This window comes from Geotrypetes seraphini, chromosome 17 (assembly GCF_902459505.1).
Source record: "Geotrypetes seraphini chromosome 17, aGeoSer1.1, whole genome shotgun sequence".
In the NCBI taxonomy this organism is placed as follows: domain Eukaryota; kingdom Metazoa; phylum Chordata; class Amphibia; order Gymnophiona; family Dermophiidae; genus Geotrypetes; species Geotrypetes seraphini.
In genome coordinates this window covers 28,590,680-28,607,376 of record NC_047100.1, presented here as the reverse complement: position 1 = coordinate 28,607,376, position 16,697 = coordinate 28,590,680, and the positions used below count along the sequence as shown (strand labels likewise).

The following is a 16,697-nucleotide window of genomic DNA, read 5'->3' as shown; positions in this document are numbered from 1 at the left end:
CTGAGGGTTTCAACATATCCTCAGCGATGACACCTAGATCCTTTTCCCGGGCTGTGACTCCTAACACAGAACCTGGTATCACATAGCTATAGTTCAGGTTCCTCCTTCCCACATACATCACTTTGCACTTGCTCACATTAAACCATCTGGACGCCCAGTCTTCCAGGCTCAAGCTCCTCTTGTAATTTTTCACAATCCTATTGCGATTTAACAACTTTGGGTCATCAGCAAATTTAATTCTCACTAGTTATCCCCACCGATAAATAAATGTTAAAAAGCAGTGGTCTCAGAACAGACCCCCTTGGTTTTGTAATCTTAGTAAATTTAGAGTCTTAGTCAATGAAGAGTTTTTAGGAATAGAACAAGTGGTCCTTAGAACAGTGACTAACCTACGAGCAAAGGCCTCGCTGATATACAGTGAAAGTGAAAAAGAGCATGTTTAAAGCAAGCACTTACTGAGCACACAGAAGTCTTCTAGCATAAAGCCCAAGTCACGGGGCTGGGAGCTCTTCCTTCTTGGGTGGAGAAAAAAAAAAAATACCCCATGAGTCTGAGATCAAACAATCCATGAGTAGAGTCTGCAAACAGAACAGCCGCTCAAACTAATTCAATGCACACATTTCAGCCCATACATTCGACTGACTCCTTTCATGGGGAAAGGAATATTGACGGTGGTTTGCTATCTTTTGTCGTCTTCAGCATTCATAACTTTCTATTCCATTGCAACGTGAAATCTATGCTTGCTTATATCATTAAAACTTCAAAACTAGAAATTAAACGCTAAATCTGTCTTCAAATGCTACCACCTGCCCTGGACCTCCATGTGATCACTAGCTACATACAGAAGGGAATTACAGTGTTCCCCCACAAATTCGTGGTTCGCGAATCAAGGCTATACCAATCAGGAGCTGCTTTGACACACAGCTCTTGATTGGTTTAGCCCGATTTTAGGAAGAGGCGGTCGGAGCAGACCACAAGTTATTTTCTTTACCCACTGGCACTCCAGCCGCCCTCTCCTGCCTCTTGACAGGCGATAAACCACATTTGCGGTTTTTCAAAATTCGCGGGGGGTGCCTAGAACAGAACCCCCGTGAATATCAGGGGAGTACTGTATCTGGCTCCGTACAGAGAGGACACTGTATAAAAAGACCCAAGCTAAAGCAGATTCAGGAAGAAGATCCATTTGTTCCAGCACTAAAACATTTCTAGTAGATTTAGCTACTAGGCCCTGAAGTTCTGCTTATGTTTTTTCAATTGTATTTGCAGAAGAAAGCTTGAATCTTTGAATGTTGCATACTTATCAAATTAAAAATGTCATGTTACCAGGGGACACAAGACTGCTGCACATGGCATGTCCTCCTCCAAGAGGCTTCCCGGCAATTAAAGAAACTGGGTCAAGACACTAGAGATTCAACCATCAAAACACTACTGCTAGCAAGGTCACCGGTTCTCCCACCCAGACCACTCACCTTGCCTTTCTACTGCAGGCAGAGAACTCCTCGGAGGTGATGTGCTTCAAAAAATTGAAGCAAAAGAAGAAAATCTGAACCAGAAACAAATAAAGCAAAATGTATTGAAAAGATGTATAAAATGCATATCAAACACTAAGTAGTTCAAATCTACTTCAACTAAATCCAACTTTGGTATTTATGACAAACGGACCCGGAGAACAGAGTGAGAATTTGTACGGAAAGTGTCTTCCCATTTTTCCCCCGAAAATAAGACTGGGTCTTATATTAATTTTTGCTCCAAAAGATGCGTTAGGGCTTATTTTCAGAGGATGGCTTATTTTTTCTTGTACAACAATCTACACTTATTCGAATACAGTCATGTCATTGTCTGGAACTCTGGTTGGCTGAGGGGCCTTAGTATCTGAGCCAATCAGGGCCTTAGGCCCCTCCCCAGTGCATCCCAGAATGCACCGGGAAGGGGAAGGCCTGACATTTTGCAGTGGCGGGTCTGCCGGCAGGAAGTAGTGGGCCTCCCTCTTGCTGGCCATCAGTTAAAGGTACGGGGCGTGTCAGGGATAGAGTTCAGGGGATAATGGGGCCAGCGACAGTAGCGAGTGGGCATCCCTCCTGCGTTGGACTGTGTCGGGAGGGTTTGCCATTGCAGCAGGAGGTATTGGGCACTCCTCCTGCCACAGACATTCGGGGCAAAGGGGCTTCAGGGGTCAAATCTTAACTGGGGCTTATTTTTAGGGTAGCGCTTATATTACAAGCATCTTGAAAAATCATGCAAGGACTTATTTTCTGGTTAGGTCTTATTTTCAGGTAGGAACTTTAGAGGGCTTGAAGATAACGGTTTACCTCTTCCCCTTTGCAGAGTCTATCTGCCAACATGTGCCTAAAATAAAGGAATACAAGAAACTTAGATAAATATAAATATATACATATACAGAAGCTATGCATTACCAGAAAGCCAGAATTCATGATGAATTACAAGTTTAACATAAAAACACAACACATCATTAACTCAAAGATCAAACAGGCACACACGACTACCTAAGCTGCTTTTGTGGTTTTGTAAAAAGGGGGAGGGGCTAGTCTTTGCACACAACGCGAAACTCCACTAGACACCGGTCGTAGAAACCAGACAAAATGAAGTCACGTGTGAAGTACCAACCCAAAGAAGAACCAGTCATAGGCCACTGTCAAGTACAGAATCTCAGCAGGATCCAGGGAAGAATGGATCAGCCCATCCTGCAGAAGAAAAACCCAAGGTGAGGAGGTCAAAAGCAGTAACATAAACCACAGTACATTCAAGATTGCAATTGAACTAATAAATGGTCTTCATAGCCTACTCTACGCTGAACTTTCAAAGAGGCCTTTCGTAGCACAAGAGTTCAGTTAGAGATGGAAATTCCAGGCCTTGTTTTTTTAGAATGTGTTCAGCAGGAAAGTCAGATTACGACAAAATCTTCAGTTACTAGAACGCAAGGCTCTTGGCTAGAGGCAGGCCACGCCGATTCTCAACAGCTCACAGGTCTGGTTTACAGAATACGTCCAATGTCTCTCTGTTATAGCCACATGAAATTAACTGAAGAGCCTACTTGGGTTTGCTTATTCTAGTTATTCTGAAAACCAGTTGGGTTTGGAATTCTGGCTAGAGAATGACACGGTGGTTGTTACCCGCCGAAACAGGGAGAGAAAAATTAGTGGTCACTGCGGGGATGGGGACAAGGCAGTGAATGGTCTTGTCTCCACAGTGAAGCCAGCACGGATCGCGCGGTCCAGCATCCCCACCCGATTGTCGCATCCCATGTCCTGCCATCTCCCTCCCTCTCACCTTAGGTGCCGAGTCCGACTTTAATTCTTCTTCTCCCAGCCGCCCATGCACGGCTGCTTGAATTGTTGAATCTTCTCCTCTGACGTAACCAGAAACAGGAAGTTGGGTCAGACGAGAAGATTCAACAGCTCAAGCATCCGCGCATGTGCGGCTGGGAGAAGAAGAATTAAAAGTCAGACTCGGCACCTAAGGTGAGGTGGAGGGAGGGAGATGGCAGGACGCGGCGATCAGGCAGGAGGGGGGTTTCTGGACCGTGCCATCCGTGATCGCGCATGTTCCCTCACACTAGGAAGGAGGGAGTGGACAGCAGTCGCAGGGACAGTGGTCGCGGGGACGGGGCGGTGACAGGGACAAATTTTTTCCCCGTGCCATTCTCCAATTCTGGCTATGAACTCACTGATGTTCTGGAAAGTCAATAGACGAAGAAAATCCTCCGCCAAGTTCCCCTCAAAACACAAGAGAACTAAAGAAACTTTTAAAAGGGACATACGTGAGGTGAAGTAGCTTGCACAGAGGAATCGGCTACAAATTTCTCATTGAAGAGAGAGAAATTACATCTTTGTTACGACTGCGAACTGATCACAGGCTCTGGAAAATATTTACAATTCCTTCTACAGCCAACAAGCCTAAGCCGAGGGAACACCAGGATAGCTCATGATACCGGATGAATGTGCTGCTATGGTCGTTAGGCCCGGTTTTCCTAGAAATGTCAGGCTAGTCCTGGGGAAGGCAATTCCGGTCCTCGAGAGCCACAAGGCAGGTCTGATTTTCAGGATATCCGCAATGAATATGTACGAGATGGATTTGCATGCACTGCCTCCTTGAGATGGAAATCGATCTCATGCATATTTATTGTGGCCATCCTGAAAACCTGACCTGGCTCCGGCTCTCCAGGACCGGAATTGCCTACCCCTGCGCTAGACAATTACTTTTTTGACCGCGCTGGCTAAGGACACATCCTACTGACAGTGATGTGGCACCGACATTTTCAGTATTTCAAGCGATACAGTAATCCCCTCCCCACCACACACATCGGAGTCTACCACGTCCATTTCTCATCCTCCATCCCCCTCCCCTGCCTGACCCCTGGAACCTAAAGCAAAATGCCCACCTCACTGCGTTATTTTGTACTTACAGCCCACAGCGAGAGACGCAGAAGGGAGACAAACAGAGGGGTTCGATCCCAGCCCGAGATGCAATGCACCAGCAACCCACTGTCATCTACAAAAGGAGGGTAATAAGTCATTAACTGCTTTTCTGACGAAGACAATGCAACAAGCCGGTTTAAAAAGCAGGAACAAAAACATTCACCATCGCTGTTGACTATGTGAATCAGCAGCTTCAGATAATTTTGGGTCTGCTTCACCAAATCCCAACACTGCAGAGAAGGGAGAGAATAGGAAAGAATTTAACCTCGCTGCAGCTCAGAATTCAGGAAAAAAAACAGCTAAAATATTCAGCCGTTTTCTGCTGGTAGGCAGAAAACCTAAAAATGTACCCATCACTGCTAAGAAAGCCTTCTTTAAGGGGGGGGAAAGGTAGGCTGAAACAAGAAAATAAAATATTAATTCTTACCTGGTATTCACCCCAATCAATGTTCAAAGATCTACTTAGAGAGACTGGGATACTCAGTGGAGCATCCACGTAATCCTGCAAAGGGAGAGCAAAGCCTAGCTCAGATGGGACCAGGCCATACAATGCAATACAGGCTTCTATGAGCCCACAATTTTCGGCAGCAAGAAAGGATTACATTTGTGATTCCAGATTAAAAGGGAGCAGATTAACGTAGATAGTTCAGAGACGGAGGGAGCGATCGACGGGAGCGCAGATAGCGATTGTATCTACAAGGGGAAAAGATACGTCTTTAGTCTTTTCCTGAAGAGACAGTGTGTGGTAACCTGCTGCAGGCGAGCTGGTAGATTGTTCCAGAAGTATGGTCCAAGGAACTCGAAAGTGGAGTGAAAACATTTTTTTCCAGCGTAACATAGTAGAAGACGGCAGATAAAGACCCGAATGGTCCATCCAGTCTGCCCAACCTGATTCAATTTAAATTTTTTTTTTTTTTTTTTCTTCTTAGCTATTTCTGGGCAAGAATCCAAAGCGTATTTGTTGAGAAGATGGGAAAGATATTTTAAATCGTTGTACAAGTCTTGAATTGAGAAAAGTGTGAGAGACTGGGATACAAGTCACTAGACCATTGTAGTAAGCAGATGGAAAATTTATAACAAAATAGTCGAGGTACCCCAATTACGCCCGAGACACCAGCGCGCCGACAATGGAGGGCAGACAATTCCGCGCAAGACACCAGCGCGCCGTGGGAAAACTTAATTTTAAAGAGCTCCGAAGCGGGGTGTGAGTGGGGGAACCCCCCTCCACTTTACTGCATAGTGTTCACGCTGCTGTTGGGGGGGGGGGAGGGTTGGGAGGTTGGAACCCTCCATTATAGAGAAAACAGAACTTTTTCAGATTTTGGGGGGGAAAAGTTCTGTTTTCTTTATAATGTGAGGGGTTTCACCCCTCACGCCCCCCCCCCAATGGCAGCGCGAACAGTATGCAGTAAAGTGGGGGGTTCCCCCCACACACCCCCGTCGGAGCTCTTTAAAACTAAGTTTTCCCGTGACGCGCTTTGTCTTGCGCCGAATTGTCGGCGCACGATTGTCCCGTCACCCCAATTACACCCAAAGTAGTGCCAATCATAACCCTAAGCACAAACTGCTACAGGAAATTACCCGTTAACCCTATACCTCCCCTCCCTTCCTGTTTTCTATTAGAATCGGCTGTACCTGTTTCCAGTTAAAAATAAGGCCCTCTGCTGAATAGTCCCGGTCCTTATAATCCTTAAAAAACTCGCAGCCTGTCAAAGACACAAAACATATTAATGTTTCCCTTTGCAGAAAAGTCAGACCTGTAAGAAATGTCTGCTGGGAGGTTGCAGATATGCTATTTCCCACTCCGTAAGTTTAGGAAGGACTCTAGCTCATCCACAAAATCTACCTCCACAAGGCCGAGGGCACAGTTACTTCCTCTAGTAAGGAATTGACATCAGTTTGACCACTAACAGTTTTTTCTTCTAATTTTTTAACTCTACCACACAAATAGGTAGATCACTTACCTACACTCTGGCTGTGCCTTTAAGAAAATGACATGCGGTCAAATCCATCCCCGACCCCGCAGGAACTCAATTTCTCCATCCCTGTCCCATTCCTGTCCCATCCTCTGCCTTAACCGCACAGGCCTCGGACACTTATGATTTTAAAGTGTTTGAGGCTTGTGCAGATGAGGACAGGAAAAGAGCTCTCTGGGATTGGGACAGGACGGGGAAAAATGTCCCCGTATCATTCTCTACTTGGGAGAACAGTATAGAAAACTAAATAACTAAATAGTGTGGAAAAGTTTCAGCCTCTGATAACCAGAGCTGGTATTGTGACATCATAATGCCTCATCCCACCAATGCCTAAGAAGCAACCTCATCAGTGATGTCATAATGACTTGGTTCACTTTTACTACGTTTTGATTTCTAGAGTGGTGCAGTGTAGAGAATGATACGGGGACAAATTTGTCTGCCCCACATGAACTCATTTCCCTGTCCCTACCCTATAAGCTCTGCCTGAACTGCACAAGCCTCGAACACTTATGATTTTAAAGTGTTTGAAGCTTGTGCAGATGAAGACAGAGCTCGACGGAATGGGGCAGGGACAGGAAGGAATGGGATGGGAAGGGAAAATGAGTTCCTACGGGAACAGGGAAAAATCTGTCCCCGTGTCATTCTCTATGTGACCTCCTAGTCCTGCTCTGCACTAACCAAGGTGAAAAGATCGTCTTTTAAATGTTCTAAAAACCACATGTATATTTTGCTGCATTTGAGGAAGGAAACCGATTCAGGCTCTCTTACCCCGGTAAATGTCTATTTATCCTTGTAAATAGCTTTGAACAATTTGCCTGTCGAGACCTCAAGGATCTCCCTGGTTTGTACCTGGATATGGAATGGAGAGAAGAGTGAAGTCTGCATAGCGTTGTGCCTTGTCCACCTTCTCAGAAGATGTTACACTGAAGACATTTTGACAGACAGACAAGTCATGGGAAGGAAAACAAGGGATAAAAAAAAGAGGGTATATCAACAGCATGCTTATGAAACACATCCTATTTAAAACAAGCGATTCTACAGAATGGTTCCACGAAAGAGGGAGAACAATGAACACCTGGAAGGAAGAAGGTCATCGATAGAATGCAGAGACTAGATGGGGCAAGAGGTCCTGGAAACATAGCAGAGCATGTATCCCACCCCTCCGAGCCCCATATATTATGAGTTCTAAGTCTATACTTAAAATCAAACATGGTGGCCATTTTGCCAGGTCATTACTATCTATGAGGTTCATCCACCCAAAAAGGAGTTTTTACAACTAGGTGAAGAACGCCCTGAAGAAAGGTTGGAGGCATCTGTGAGACCATAGAACAGACATAATTGTTTGCAAAACTTAGTAGAAAGACAAAAGTAGTGCAGTTTAACAGCCGTACCGAACCTAAAAGACTGTCCTAGAGAAGGCCTCGGTTTTCACTAGGGCATTAAAAGCCCAATTCAAAAACTATAACCAGTGATGATTACTGCAATTTGGAATCCATACCAATTTCTCCCCCCACCGATGAACAAACTAACATTAAACAGTATGAAAAAAGAACCGACAAATTCAACGCCATGCAGCTACAAGGAAAAAGAGGACGATTTCAATGCCAATTGGGGTGGAGGAAACTCACTCACTTGAGGCCAAACTTCACTTTCTTGTTCTCTACCATCAGGTCACAGATATATCTTACGGAGAGATATCTGAGGAGCTTGATGTCATGGCCTCGGACTTTATCAAACAGCTGAGAGTCTCCATTCCTGCAGTGGAAAATTGTGGGTCAATGATACAGTTATAAACAATGTACTCCCCATTCTAAAGGGTCTTATGGTTCATTTCCCTCATTTGCCAAAGGTAGTAATTTCCCTGCAGCTCCCAGATATCTTCTATTATGAATCAGATAGAACAGTGGACAATTAATTTCAAACTGACACTCAATAGGGAAAAGACCAAACTTTTCTTGGATAGTCCCAACGACAAACTCATTGCTTCATCTTAATGGTCACGACTACCCGATTATTAAATCTATCAAAATTCTGGGAGTCACACTAGCAGAACACAACTTAGTGGTACAAAAATGCTGTTTTACATTGTGGAAATTAAGAACCATTAAAAAATATTTTGATCCTTTATCGTTCAGACTATTGGTGCAGGTATTAGTTTTATCTATTTTAGACTATTGTAACATCATCTATTTAAAATTCTAAGGAAATTAAAGATAATTCAGAATACAGCTGTTCGATTCAGTTTTGGTTTAAAAAAGAACGACCATATTAGTCCATATTATCGTTTACTTCATTGGCTGCCTTCGGAGGCAAGAGTACTATTCAAATTTTCCTGTATCTGCTTTAAGCTGATATCGGGATTGTCTCCAGCTTACCTTTTCCCTCATTTTGTGTTGCAAAGACCATCAAGAGAAACTAGAAACTTCTACTTATTTGCTTATCCAAAAATTAATGGGTGTAGATATAAGACCTTCGTAGATAGGACCCGAGCGTTTCAAGCTGGTAGGCAACAATCTTGGCTAGGTAAATGTATTCAGCAAGCTATGTTATCGGAAATTAATTAAGACCACTTTGTTCAATAAATTTATTACTTAGTGAGTTTTATTATTGAAATTTTATTTTACAAATATTTGTATTTTTTACTGTATTATTGTATTTCGCTGATTTGTCCAGTTCTTTTTAGTGTAAACCGCCTAGAAGTTTTGGTTATGGCGGTATAAAAGAATAAAAGTTATTATTATTATTAAGTTATTATCATGAAAAAAAGTAAACACCATGCCTCGGTTCAGACAGGTAATAACTTTCTTCTCGTATACCGCCCTACCATAAGTTCTGAGCGGATCACATCAAAGAAGACTGCAATCAGTGAAGCATACAGACATATAACAGGGAAATACAATGTACGACGTACAATAGTCCTTTCAAGGACGGTAATGGAAGTCCATTTCCTCCCATTAGCCTTGTATTTTAAGATCGTTTGCCTGTTTCCACCGTCTCCCCATTTTTTTTTCTATCAAAATATTATAGCTCTGCCCAGTTATCCCTCGTTTCAGTAAGTCATTGTTTGTCAGTGCGTCAGATTGTCATTGTACTGAAATCTGTTTTTAATGTATTTTTATCATTTCTTTTTATACTATGTAAAACCGCTTTGATATTTGATAAGGCGGAACATCAAATTTTTAATAAACCTGAAACTTGATCAAACAAGTTAAGTTTTTAACAGCTTCCTGAAAGAATAGTAAGACTGTGCTTGAGGAATGAAAGTACCCAACCAGGAGTTCATTTTTCCTGCCTGGAATGCAAATGTCTTTTCTAAAAAAATCTCTTGTATCGACAAGCTTTTGGAGTTGGATACATAAACATACTAATTTTTTCGAGTATTCCTATTGTACAGTTTAAATTGGGAGGATAGGTATCCTGGAGCCAAATCAAATAAAGGAAATACAGCCAAATTTAAACAGAATTCTTGCCTCAAAATGGCAGCCAGTGAAGCTGTCTAAAGATGTTTCAATGAAGAACACGGGTCCGTCGCTGCCCCCCAGTACTGGCTTTGCCCTAATTCTTCATACAAACTAAATACATGAAAACAGTTCCTTCCAGTTTAAAGCTCTCCGCACTTGAAGCTTAACCAATATGCTGATTCCGGAGAACTACTGATATTTCAAACAAATATTTAAAAACTGCAAAGAGTTATGCCTGACAAAAACAGAAAATGGAATGCTCCCCTCCCGTCCCAGGTTTTCCTACTCCACACACTGGACAGCCCCAAATCAAGACGCCTTTGAGACTGCAAAGCTCTCTTGTTTCTGCTAAGAAAATCTGTTTACAGACAGCCGTAATAGCTCAGGACGCTCCGATTTATAGTTCATATTTACCAACTCTTTGAAATTCCGTTCCAGGAACCCCCGCGAATTTCAAAAAAAACGCAATGGAGACAGGAGAGGGCAGCTGGAACGCCAGCAGGTGAAGAAAAATCGCTCACGGTCTGCTCCGACCGCCTCTTCCTGTAGTAAAGTCGGGCTACACCAATCAGGAGATGCTTTGACCCGCAGCTCCTGATTGGTGTAGCCCGACTTTGTTACAGGAAGAGGCGGTTGGAGAAAACTGCGAGATGGCAAATTCGCGGGGGAACCCTGTATTCTATATAACCACATTTGTGTCATGTGCGCAGTCCAATCTGACTTAACATGTGGTGCATTGACCTTCCCTGAAGACACCCAAACATTCCTGGAGCCACAGGCAGCAGCACTGCGCTATTCCTCTTAAAAACCCGATTATTCCTAGTAGAGAGCCTGCACAGATCTTTCAAAATGAGCGATCAGAACTCCTGGCCATTTCGCGACGGCTACTGGCCCTGCACAGACCTGACTGAGGCCGTGTCCTCTGTCATTTCTTCTGTATCTGCCCAAGCATCATCCGAGCCCCCTATAGAAGAACAGAGATGATTTTATTTTTTAAAAAATGTACATCCTACTACATCCACAGGTCCGAGTCGGTTAAATAAAAACATAACCAAAAAACCTTAAACAATTTACATTCACCTACTGTTAACTCAAGTCTTAGCAGAAATATAGTAAATTAAAAGAATCTGACTGCAATACATGAATTAAATCCTCCCTTTTTTTTTTTTTTTTTTTACAAAACTGTAGCATGGTTTTAGCACTGACCCATGGCAGCAACAGCTCCGACACTCAGAATTCCTAGGAGCATCAGCTGTTACTGCTGCGGCCAGCGCCAAAAACCGCACTACGGTTTTGTTAAAAAAAAAAAGAGGGCGGGGATGTTAATTATATACTCCTTCAAAGTGTATAGTTTTCACTCCTTTTCTAAATTACATCACATTTGAAGACTGCTTAATTTCAACAGACCGAGTTACTGTGGACGGGCAGACTAGATGGGCCATTTGGCCTTTATCTGCCATCATGTTTCTATATTACAAGAACTGCTTTCTGTCTTTCATAATGACAGCCTTCCCCGTGTGAAAAGTTCCAATATTCTTTCTCTACCAGCTCCTAATGGTCTGCTGCCTCTCCCCACTTCCTCCATATCCCACCGATCTTGCTTGTAGACAATCCCGCCCCCAATCTTATCAATTTCCTCCTTACTGACCTCATCCTGTGGCACAGACTCACCTGAGAAAATGTAATTATATCCTGTCCGTCCATATAGCTCTCCCCAGCCAGCTAGTGTGGCCGACCTGCAAATATGCTACAAGAAAAGCAGAACAGTTTACTTTCTGTGGAAGATAGCGAGTCAAAAAGACATAGAAAGAACTGCAGATACGATGCACAAGGTGTAAAAACAATACTTTATTTTAAAAGGTTTAATGTAGCGTTCAAAACCAAGTCAAAATCGATATAAATGTAGACATGGTTGTCGGGTGCGAGTCCACAGGACCCGACACTGTCCGTGTTTCGGAAAACACTTCTTCCTCGGGGGTCCAAAATTTCAAATGCAAAGACTCATAGAAGCAAACAAAAGATGCTTCTGTGAGTCTTTGCATTTGAAATTTTGGACCCCCGAGGAAGGAGTGTTTTCCGAAACACGGACCGTGTCGGGTCCTGTGGACTCGCACCCGACAACCATGTCTACATTTTTATTGATTTTGACTTGGTTTTGAACGCTACATTAAACCTTTTTAAATAAAAGGTATTTTTTTTAACACCTTGTACATCGTATCTGCAATTCTTTCTTTGTTTTTACCTTTCGACTTTGAGCTGTAGTTCGCTTAGACATAGTGAGAGTGCCAGGCTTGCATTAATAAAGGTAGGTTTTTTTCCCTCCAAGACTCAGCTGGACCCAGCCATTAAAGCGTTGTTTCTGAATCTAGTCCTTGGGAACGCCCAGCAAAGTCAGGCTTTCAGAATAGCCACAGTGAATCTGCAAGAGGAATTTGCAAACCCTCTCTCCTTGGTATGCCAGTTTATTTCATTGTGGATATCCTGAATGGCTAGGTATGCTTCCAGGAAAGCAATGCATTAAGAGGAGAATGGAGTCACAGGTCCTGGAAGCGGAGATCTAGTTGGTATCAAATTTTCGGTCTACCGGTATGTTTCCTTTAGCAGAGCAGGGGTGGGCATCCACGTCAGGTTTTCAAGAATTCCACAATAAATCTATATGAGATTTGTAAGCACTTACTACTTCCAATATAGACAGATTCATTGTGGAAGTCTTGAAAACCCGACTGGCAGCTCATTGAAAGAGCTGCTGAAGAGAATGACATGGTGACAATATGTGTCACCATCCCGGTCCCCGCAGAAAACCATCCAGTTACCATTCTTTAGCGACTATTTCAACTTGTCCTTCTACACCAGCTTCTTCAATGCAAAGTTTGAGATTCAGTGGCTGTGTCCATTCATACCCTGATTCGACCCTCTTTCCTTGACGTGGAGATGGTTTCCTGTAGGGATGGGGACAAATTCTGCCACTGTCATTCTCTATGTGCAGAGTGTTGGGGAGGTTCTGGCCACCAGGAAGACATCTACTAGCGGGACCTGGGGATCCCTGTTGGCCGTAGCAATGACCCTGCAATTTTGGGAGGGCTCTAGCCCAAAATGGGGAGGTCCATGACCCCCCCCACCCATGGTTATATCACTGGTACAATGGTTCTTACTCTTCCAAGCATCACCATGACACCAAGACACACCCTGCGTTTCAAGGAATGAAAGAACCCCTTTGGAAAAAGTTTAATCTAGCGCTAAATACCAGACAGATTTTTAGCACTGAATTTTTCTTACCTTTCCCTTGTACAGGATAACGGGGCAGACAAACCGGCCTCGACACCGTGCCATCTTACTACGATTGACAAGGTCCTGCAGTCTGGATACTTGCACTGTGCTTTCAAACCTGCAAGAAAGCCAGGACACTCACTGAATCCCATTCATTCAGCTTTTCCCCCATCCTCCTGCGCACCCTGCTACCCACGGGGGTGAGGAGAGACATTTTCAACCCCAGGTTTGCCTTCATTTAGAAGTTTCCGCATCGCCACCGTATACGGCCTCTGCAACTTCCCCCATGTACAATTTCAGTGCACTGGCAGCTCGGAAGCAGCCGTCTGCCACAGAATCCGAGCTGAAACATCTTTCAAATTTCTCACCCGAGGATTGGTTCCTTCCCCGATGAATATAAGGGCACCAGTAAACTGAAAACACACATTAGGATGTTACAGAGGAAGACTGAAGGCAGACATCTGGGTAAAATGAAACGCGCACATTAGCAGCTTCTCGTGCTGTCAGTTTTATGGGACAGAAAGAGCAGAGAGCTAATGTTGCCTTTGCTGTTTGGCACGATGAGCTGGCAGTCATCTCCGGGCGACACTTAATCCTGAAACACAAGAGGAAAGCTGAACCTAGAGAACCCTTTGACATTTCTGTTTGTGCGTCTCCTTCAAAGCAGCCACAAAACTTCATAGCCCAACGGTGGGGAGCCCTCTTTCTGAACGCCGGGAGTTGCTCGGGCACTGAAAAGTGTGCCGAGATTTCAGTTCAATTCCGTGGGCCATGGCCCAGTTCCGATATTGAACAGTTGGGCGCGTGGGGTCATTCAGACCGATGCCTGGTCGGCTTGGCGGATAAAGTTAGGGCCCACTTAAATCGACTAGCAGTCTGGACCACGAACTGGTTAAGGACTGGCTTTACCAAGCTGTGCCCACAAATGCAGGGACAGAGACACTGTTTTCAATTAAGTGACACTTCAGCAAGATATAAATCACTTCTGTCTGCCTATTTTTAGCATTTATATAACACTTACAGCTTAAATGGCTCACATTCAGGTGCTCAAGCATTGCTCCCTATTTGTCCCGGCGGGTTCACTCTAATGTACCTGGGGCAATGTGGGATTAGGTGGCTTGTCCAGGGTCATAAGGAGCAGTGTGGGATTTGAACCCAGAACCTCAGGGTGCCGAGGCCTGCAGCTCCAACCACTGAGCCACACGCCCCATAAAAACCTATAGTATTAGCCTGTCCTTCCAAAGGAGCTCAGAATGGGTTACAAATCATTTTCCCTTATCTGAACCATGTTTATTAAAGATCTTAGAGGACTTGGGTGTTTCGCCTAGCTAATTTGCTTCTACGTGCGACCCATTTGCTCAACTGAAGTATATCAATACAATGAGGACTACAATTTTCTCCTTAGCACCCCTTCGCTTTGGAACAGTATTCCAAATCACTTACGCGAAACTAGTCTTGCCAATTTTCTCGATGCATTTGACACATGAACTGCCCTTTTAAGGGCGATCCAGTTTCTGGAAAGGTTTTTTCCCTTCCTTTTGTTCTTCCCATAAATGTTCTTTTTCTCTCTATCAATTGTAGTTCCGACCCTCCTTCCCTTTATTCCAGTTTGTCCATCTCCCAGTTTTGAATTTAATTGGTTTGTTAACTTATTGTGATACATCGTGTGTGTTAGTATTTTTTTGTACACCACCTTGAAGGTATGATAAGGCGGTATAAGACATTTTAAATAAGCTTGAAACTTAAACTCGATTCTACGCAGACGTTCCGGTCGCAAGCACCACAGTAGCCGCGATCCCGACTGCCACAACTAAGCCAGCTTAGGCCACGCCAGAACGACTAAAATTATAGGAGGGAATACTTAACCTGCAGCAGTCAATTTCTGAACCCAGAGACCGGCCATCAGAAGTTATCCGGCTCCCACCAATATTCGGGATCAAGTACCCGGAGAACTTCCGGCTCTGCCGTGTCTCCCATCTTCAGACTACCCCAGCACTTCCTGAACAACGCCTATGCAGTCGGACATCCTATTCAGAGATGTTATCCAGAAAGGGTTGTGTGTATCAGGTATTCTATCCAGTTACAAGAGGCTGTGGTCAGTTGTCCAGAAGTGACACTGACACAGACATTCAAACAGAGTTGCTAGTACACGTAGATAGTACAGTTAGGTCATAGTTACGAATAGCCAGTAACAAGTTTAAGTAGGTAATCTTTGGCTCATCTTTATGTCTTGGAAGTTGCAAAGGACAGTTTAGAAATGGGCTTTTACTGTTACTCCCTGTCTTGGTACAGAAATGCTTTTAAAAGTTTTCCGAACCCGAGCTAGTGGTCACAAGGATCGTAGTATACGTGGAAGTTGGTTCCAGCATTTTGCAAATTGCTATTGGATGGATAAGGTAATTTGCCCGGTAGACTTTATACTGTTGCAAAAGGATACCATGGCAGGGATGGCTCTGCAACATCTCTTTCTAAAGCATGCCGGCATCTGCAGTATTCGCCGAGTGCTACACTTGGCAGAGATGCAGACTCTGAGGGAACAGTGAAAAGCAGGCCTCCAGAAACTCCCAGCCCTGCAGCCAAGCTGTTTTTGAAAATTCATATTAAATCACCGGCAGCCTCCAACCAAACATCCCTCCTTTAAATCCACACACAATGACTTCCAGAACTAGAGTTGTCATTATACTGCATAGCATAACACATTCACACATGTACTTTTCCCCCAACAGAATTAGGAGAGTGTGATGTAGTGGTTAGAGCTACAGCCTCAGGTCCCTGAAGTTGTGGGTTCTAGTCCCGTGCTGCTCCCTGTAACCCTGGGCAAGTCACTTAATCCTCCACATTAGACAGATTGTGAGCCCACCGGGACAGACATGTAAAACGCTTTGAGTGTGGTTGTATAATTACAAAAAAGGTGCTATACAAGCCCTAATCCCTTGCCCCTTTTCACAACTATTCTAGGCAGTGGCTCAGGCTTCAGATTTTAGATCAGCTCCAAATATGAGGAATACAATCCAAGAATCCCTGCACTGCCATTTTGATCACATCCAAGAATACCTAATCCTTCAAACAGAATCTGTTTCAAGTGTTGTTCAGTCTTCCAGCAGCAGGAGAGCCGAAAAGATTCACAGGTTAACACATTCAAAGCAGATTACCGAGCAACTAAAAACCTAAAATTTAAGAAATATGATAAAGGGTACAGCTGCAGACCCTCTGAGGTAGAGTCCTTGGGAACACTATTTGGAAAATAATCAGGGACATCAAATACAACATTTTGAAGACAGTAGAGCACTGAAACCAGGATTCATTCTGCAAGTGGCTGTAAGAAAGCGCACGAGAGCCCTGGCAGAATCTGAGCTTACATGTCTTTCTCCTGCTCCGTGCTCTCGTACTCCAGGACGACAATCTGACGCGGGTAATGACTGCACAGTTCCCCGTTCAGGTTCTGGATGAGACTGTAGCAGTAGTCCTTGCCAAACAGTTCAAGGCTTCGTTTCTCTATCTTCTCGACCTGAAACAGGAAAAGGAAAAGGTGAGCATCGCACAGACAACCGATTTTC

The 16,697-nt window shown here is 44.0% G+C and overlaps 1 protein-coding gene across 3 annotated transcripts in view; it reads right to left on the bottom strand.

The window, feature by feature from the left end:
• MTMR14 (myotubularin related protein 14) overlaps nt 1-16,697 on the bottom strand; it is a 38,736-nt gene that overhangs the window by 15,780 nt on the left and 6,259 nt on the right. For 2 of the 3 annotated variants that reach the window (XM_033926537.1, XM_033926535.1), the window contains exons 2-15: nt 16,500-16,648; nt 13,150-13,258; nt 11,545-11,620; nt 10,777-10,837; nt 8,045-8,167; nt 7,262-7,335; nt 6,072-6,142; nt 4,864-4,938; nt 4,600-4,666; nt 4,424-4,509; nt 2,626-2,702; nt 2,310-2,346; nt 1,470-1,543; nt 457-515 (exon numbers count right to left, since the gene is read on the bottom strand). In XM_033926537.1, the coding sequence (XP_033782428.1) occupies nt 457-515; nt 1,470-1,543; nt 2,310-2,346; nt 2,626-2,702; nt 4,424-4,509; nt 4,600-4,666; nt 4,864-4,938; nt 6,072-6,142; nt 7,262-7,335; nt 8,045-8,167; nt 10,777-10,837; nt 11,545-11,620; nt 13,150-13,258; nt 16,500-16,648 (1,138 nt within the window). The remainder of the gene's footprint in view (nt 1-456; nt 516-1,469; nt 1,544-2,309; nt 2,347-2,625; nt 2,703-4,423; nt 4,510-4,599; nt 4,667-4,863; nt 4,939-6,071; nt 6,143-7,261; nt 7,336-8,044; nt 8,168-10,776; nt 10,838-11,544; nt 11,621-13,149; nt 13,259-16,499; nt 16,649-16,697) is intronic. The other variant, XM_033926536.1, reaches the window with a different exon arrangement.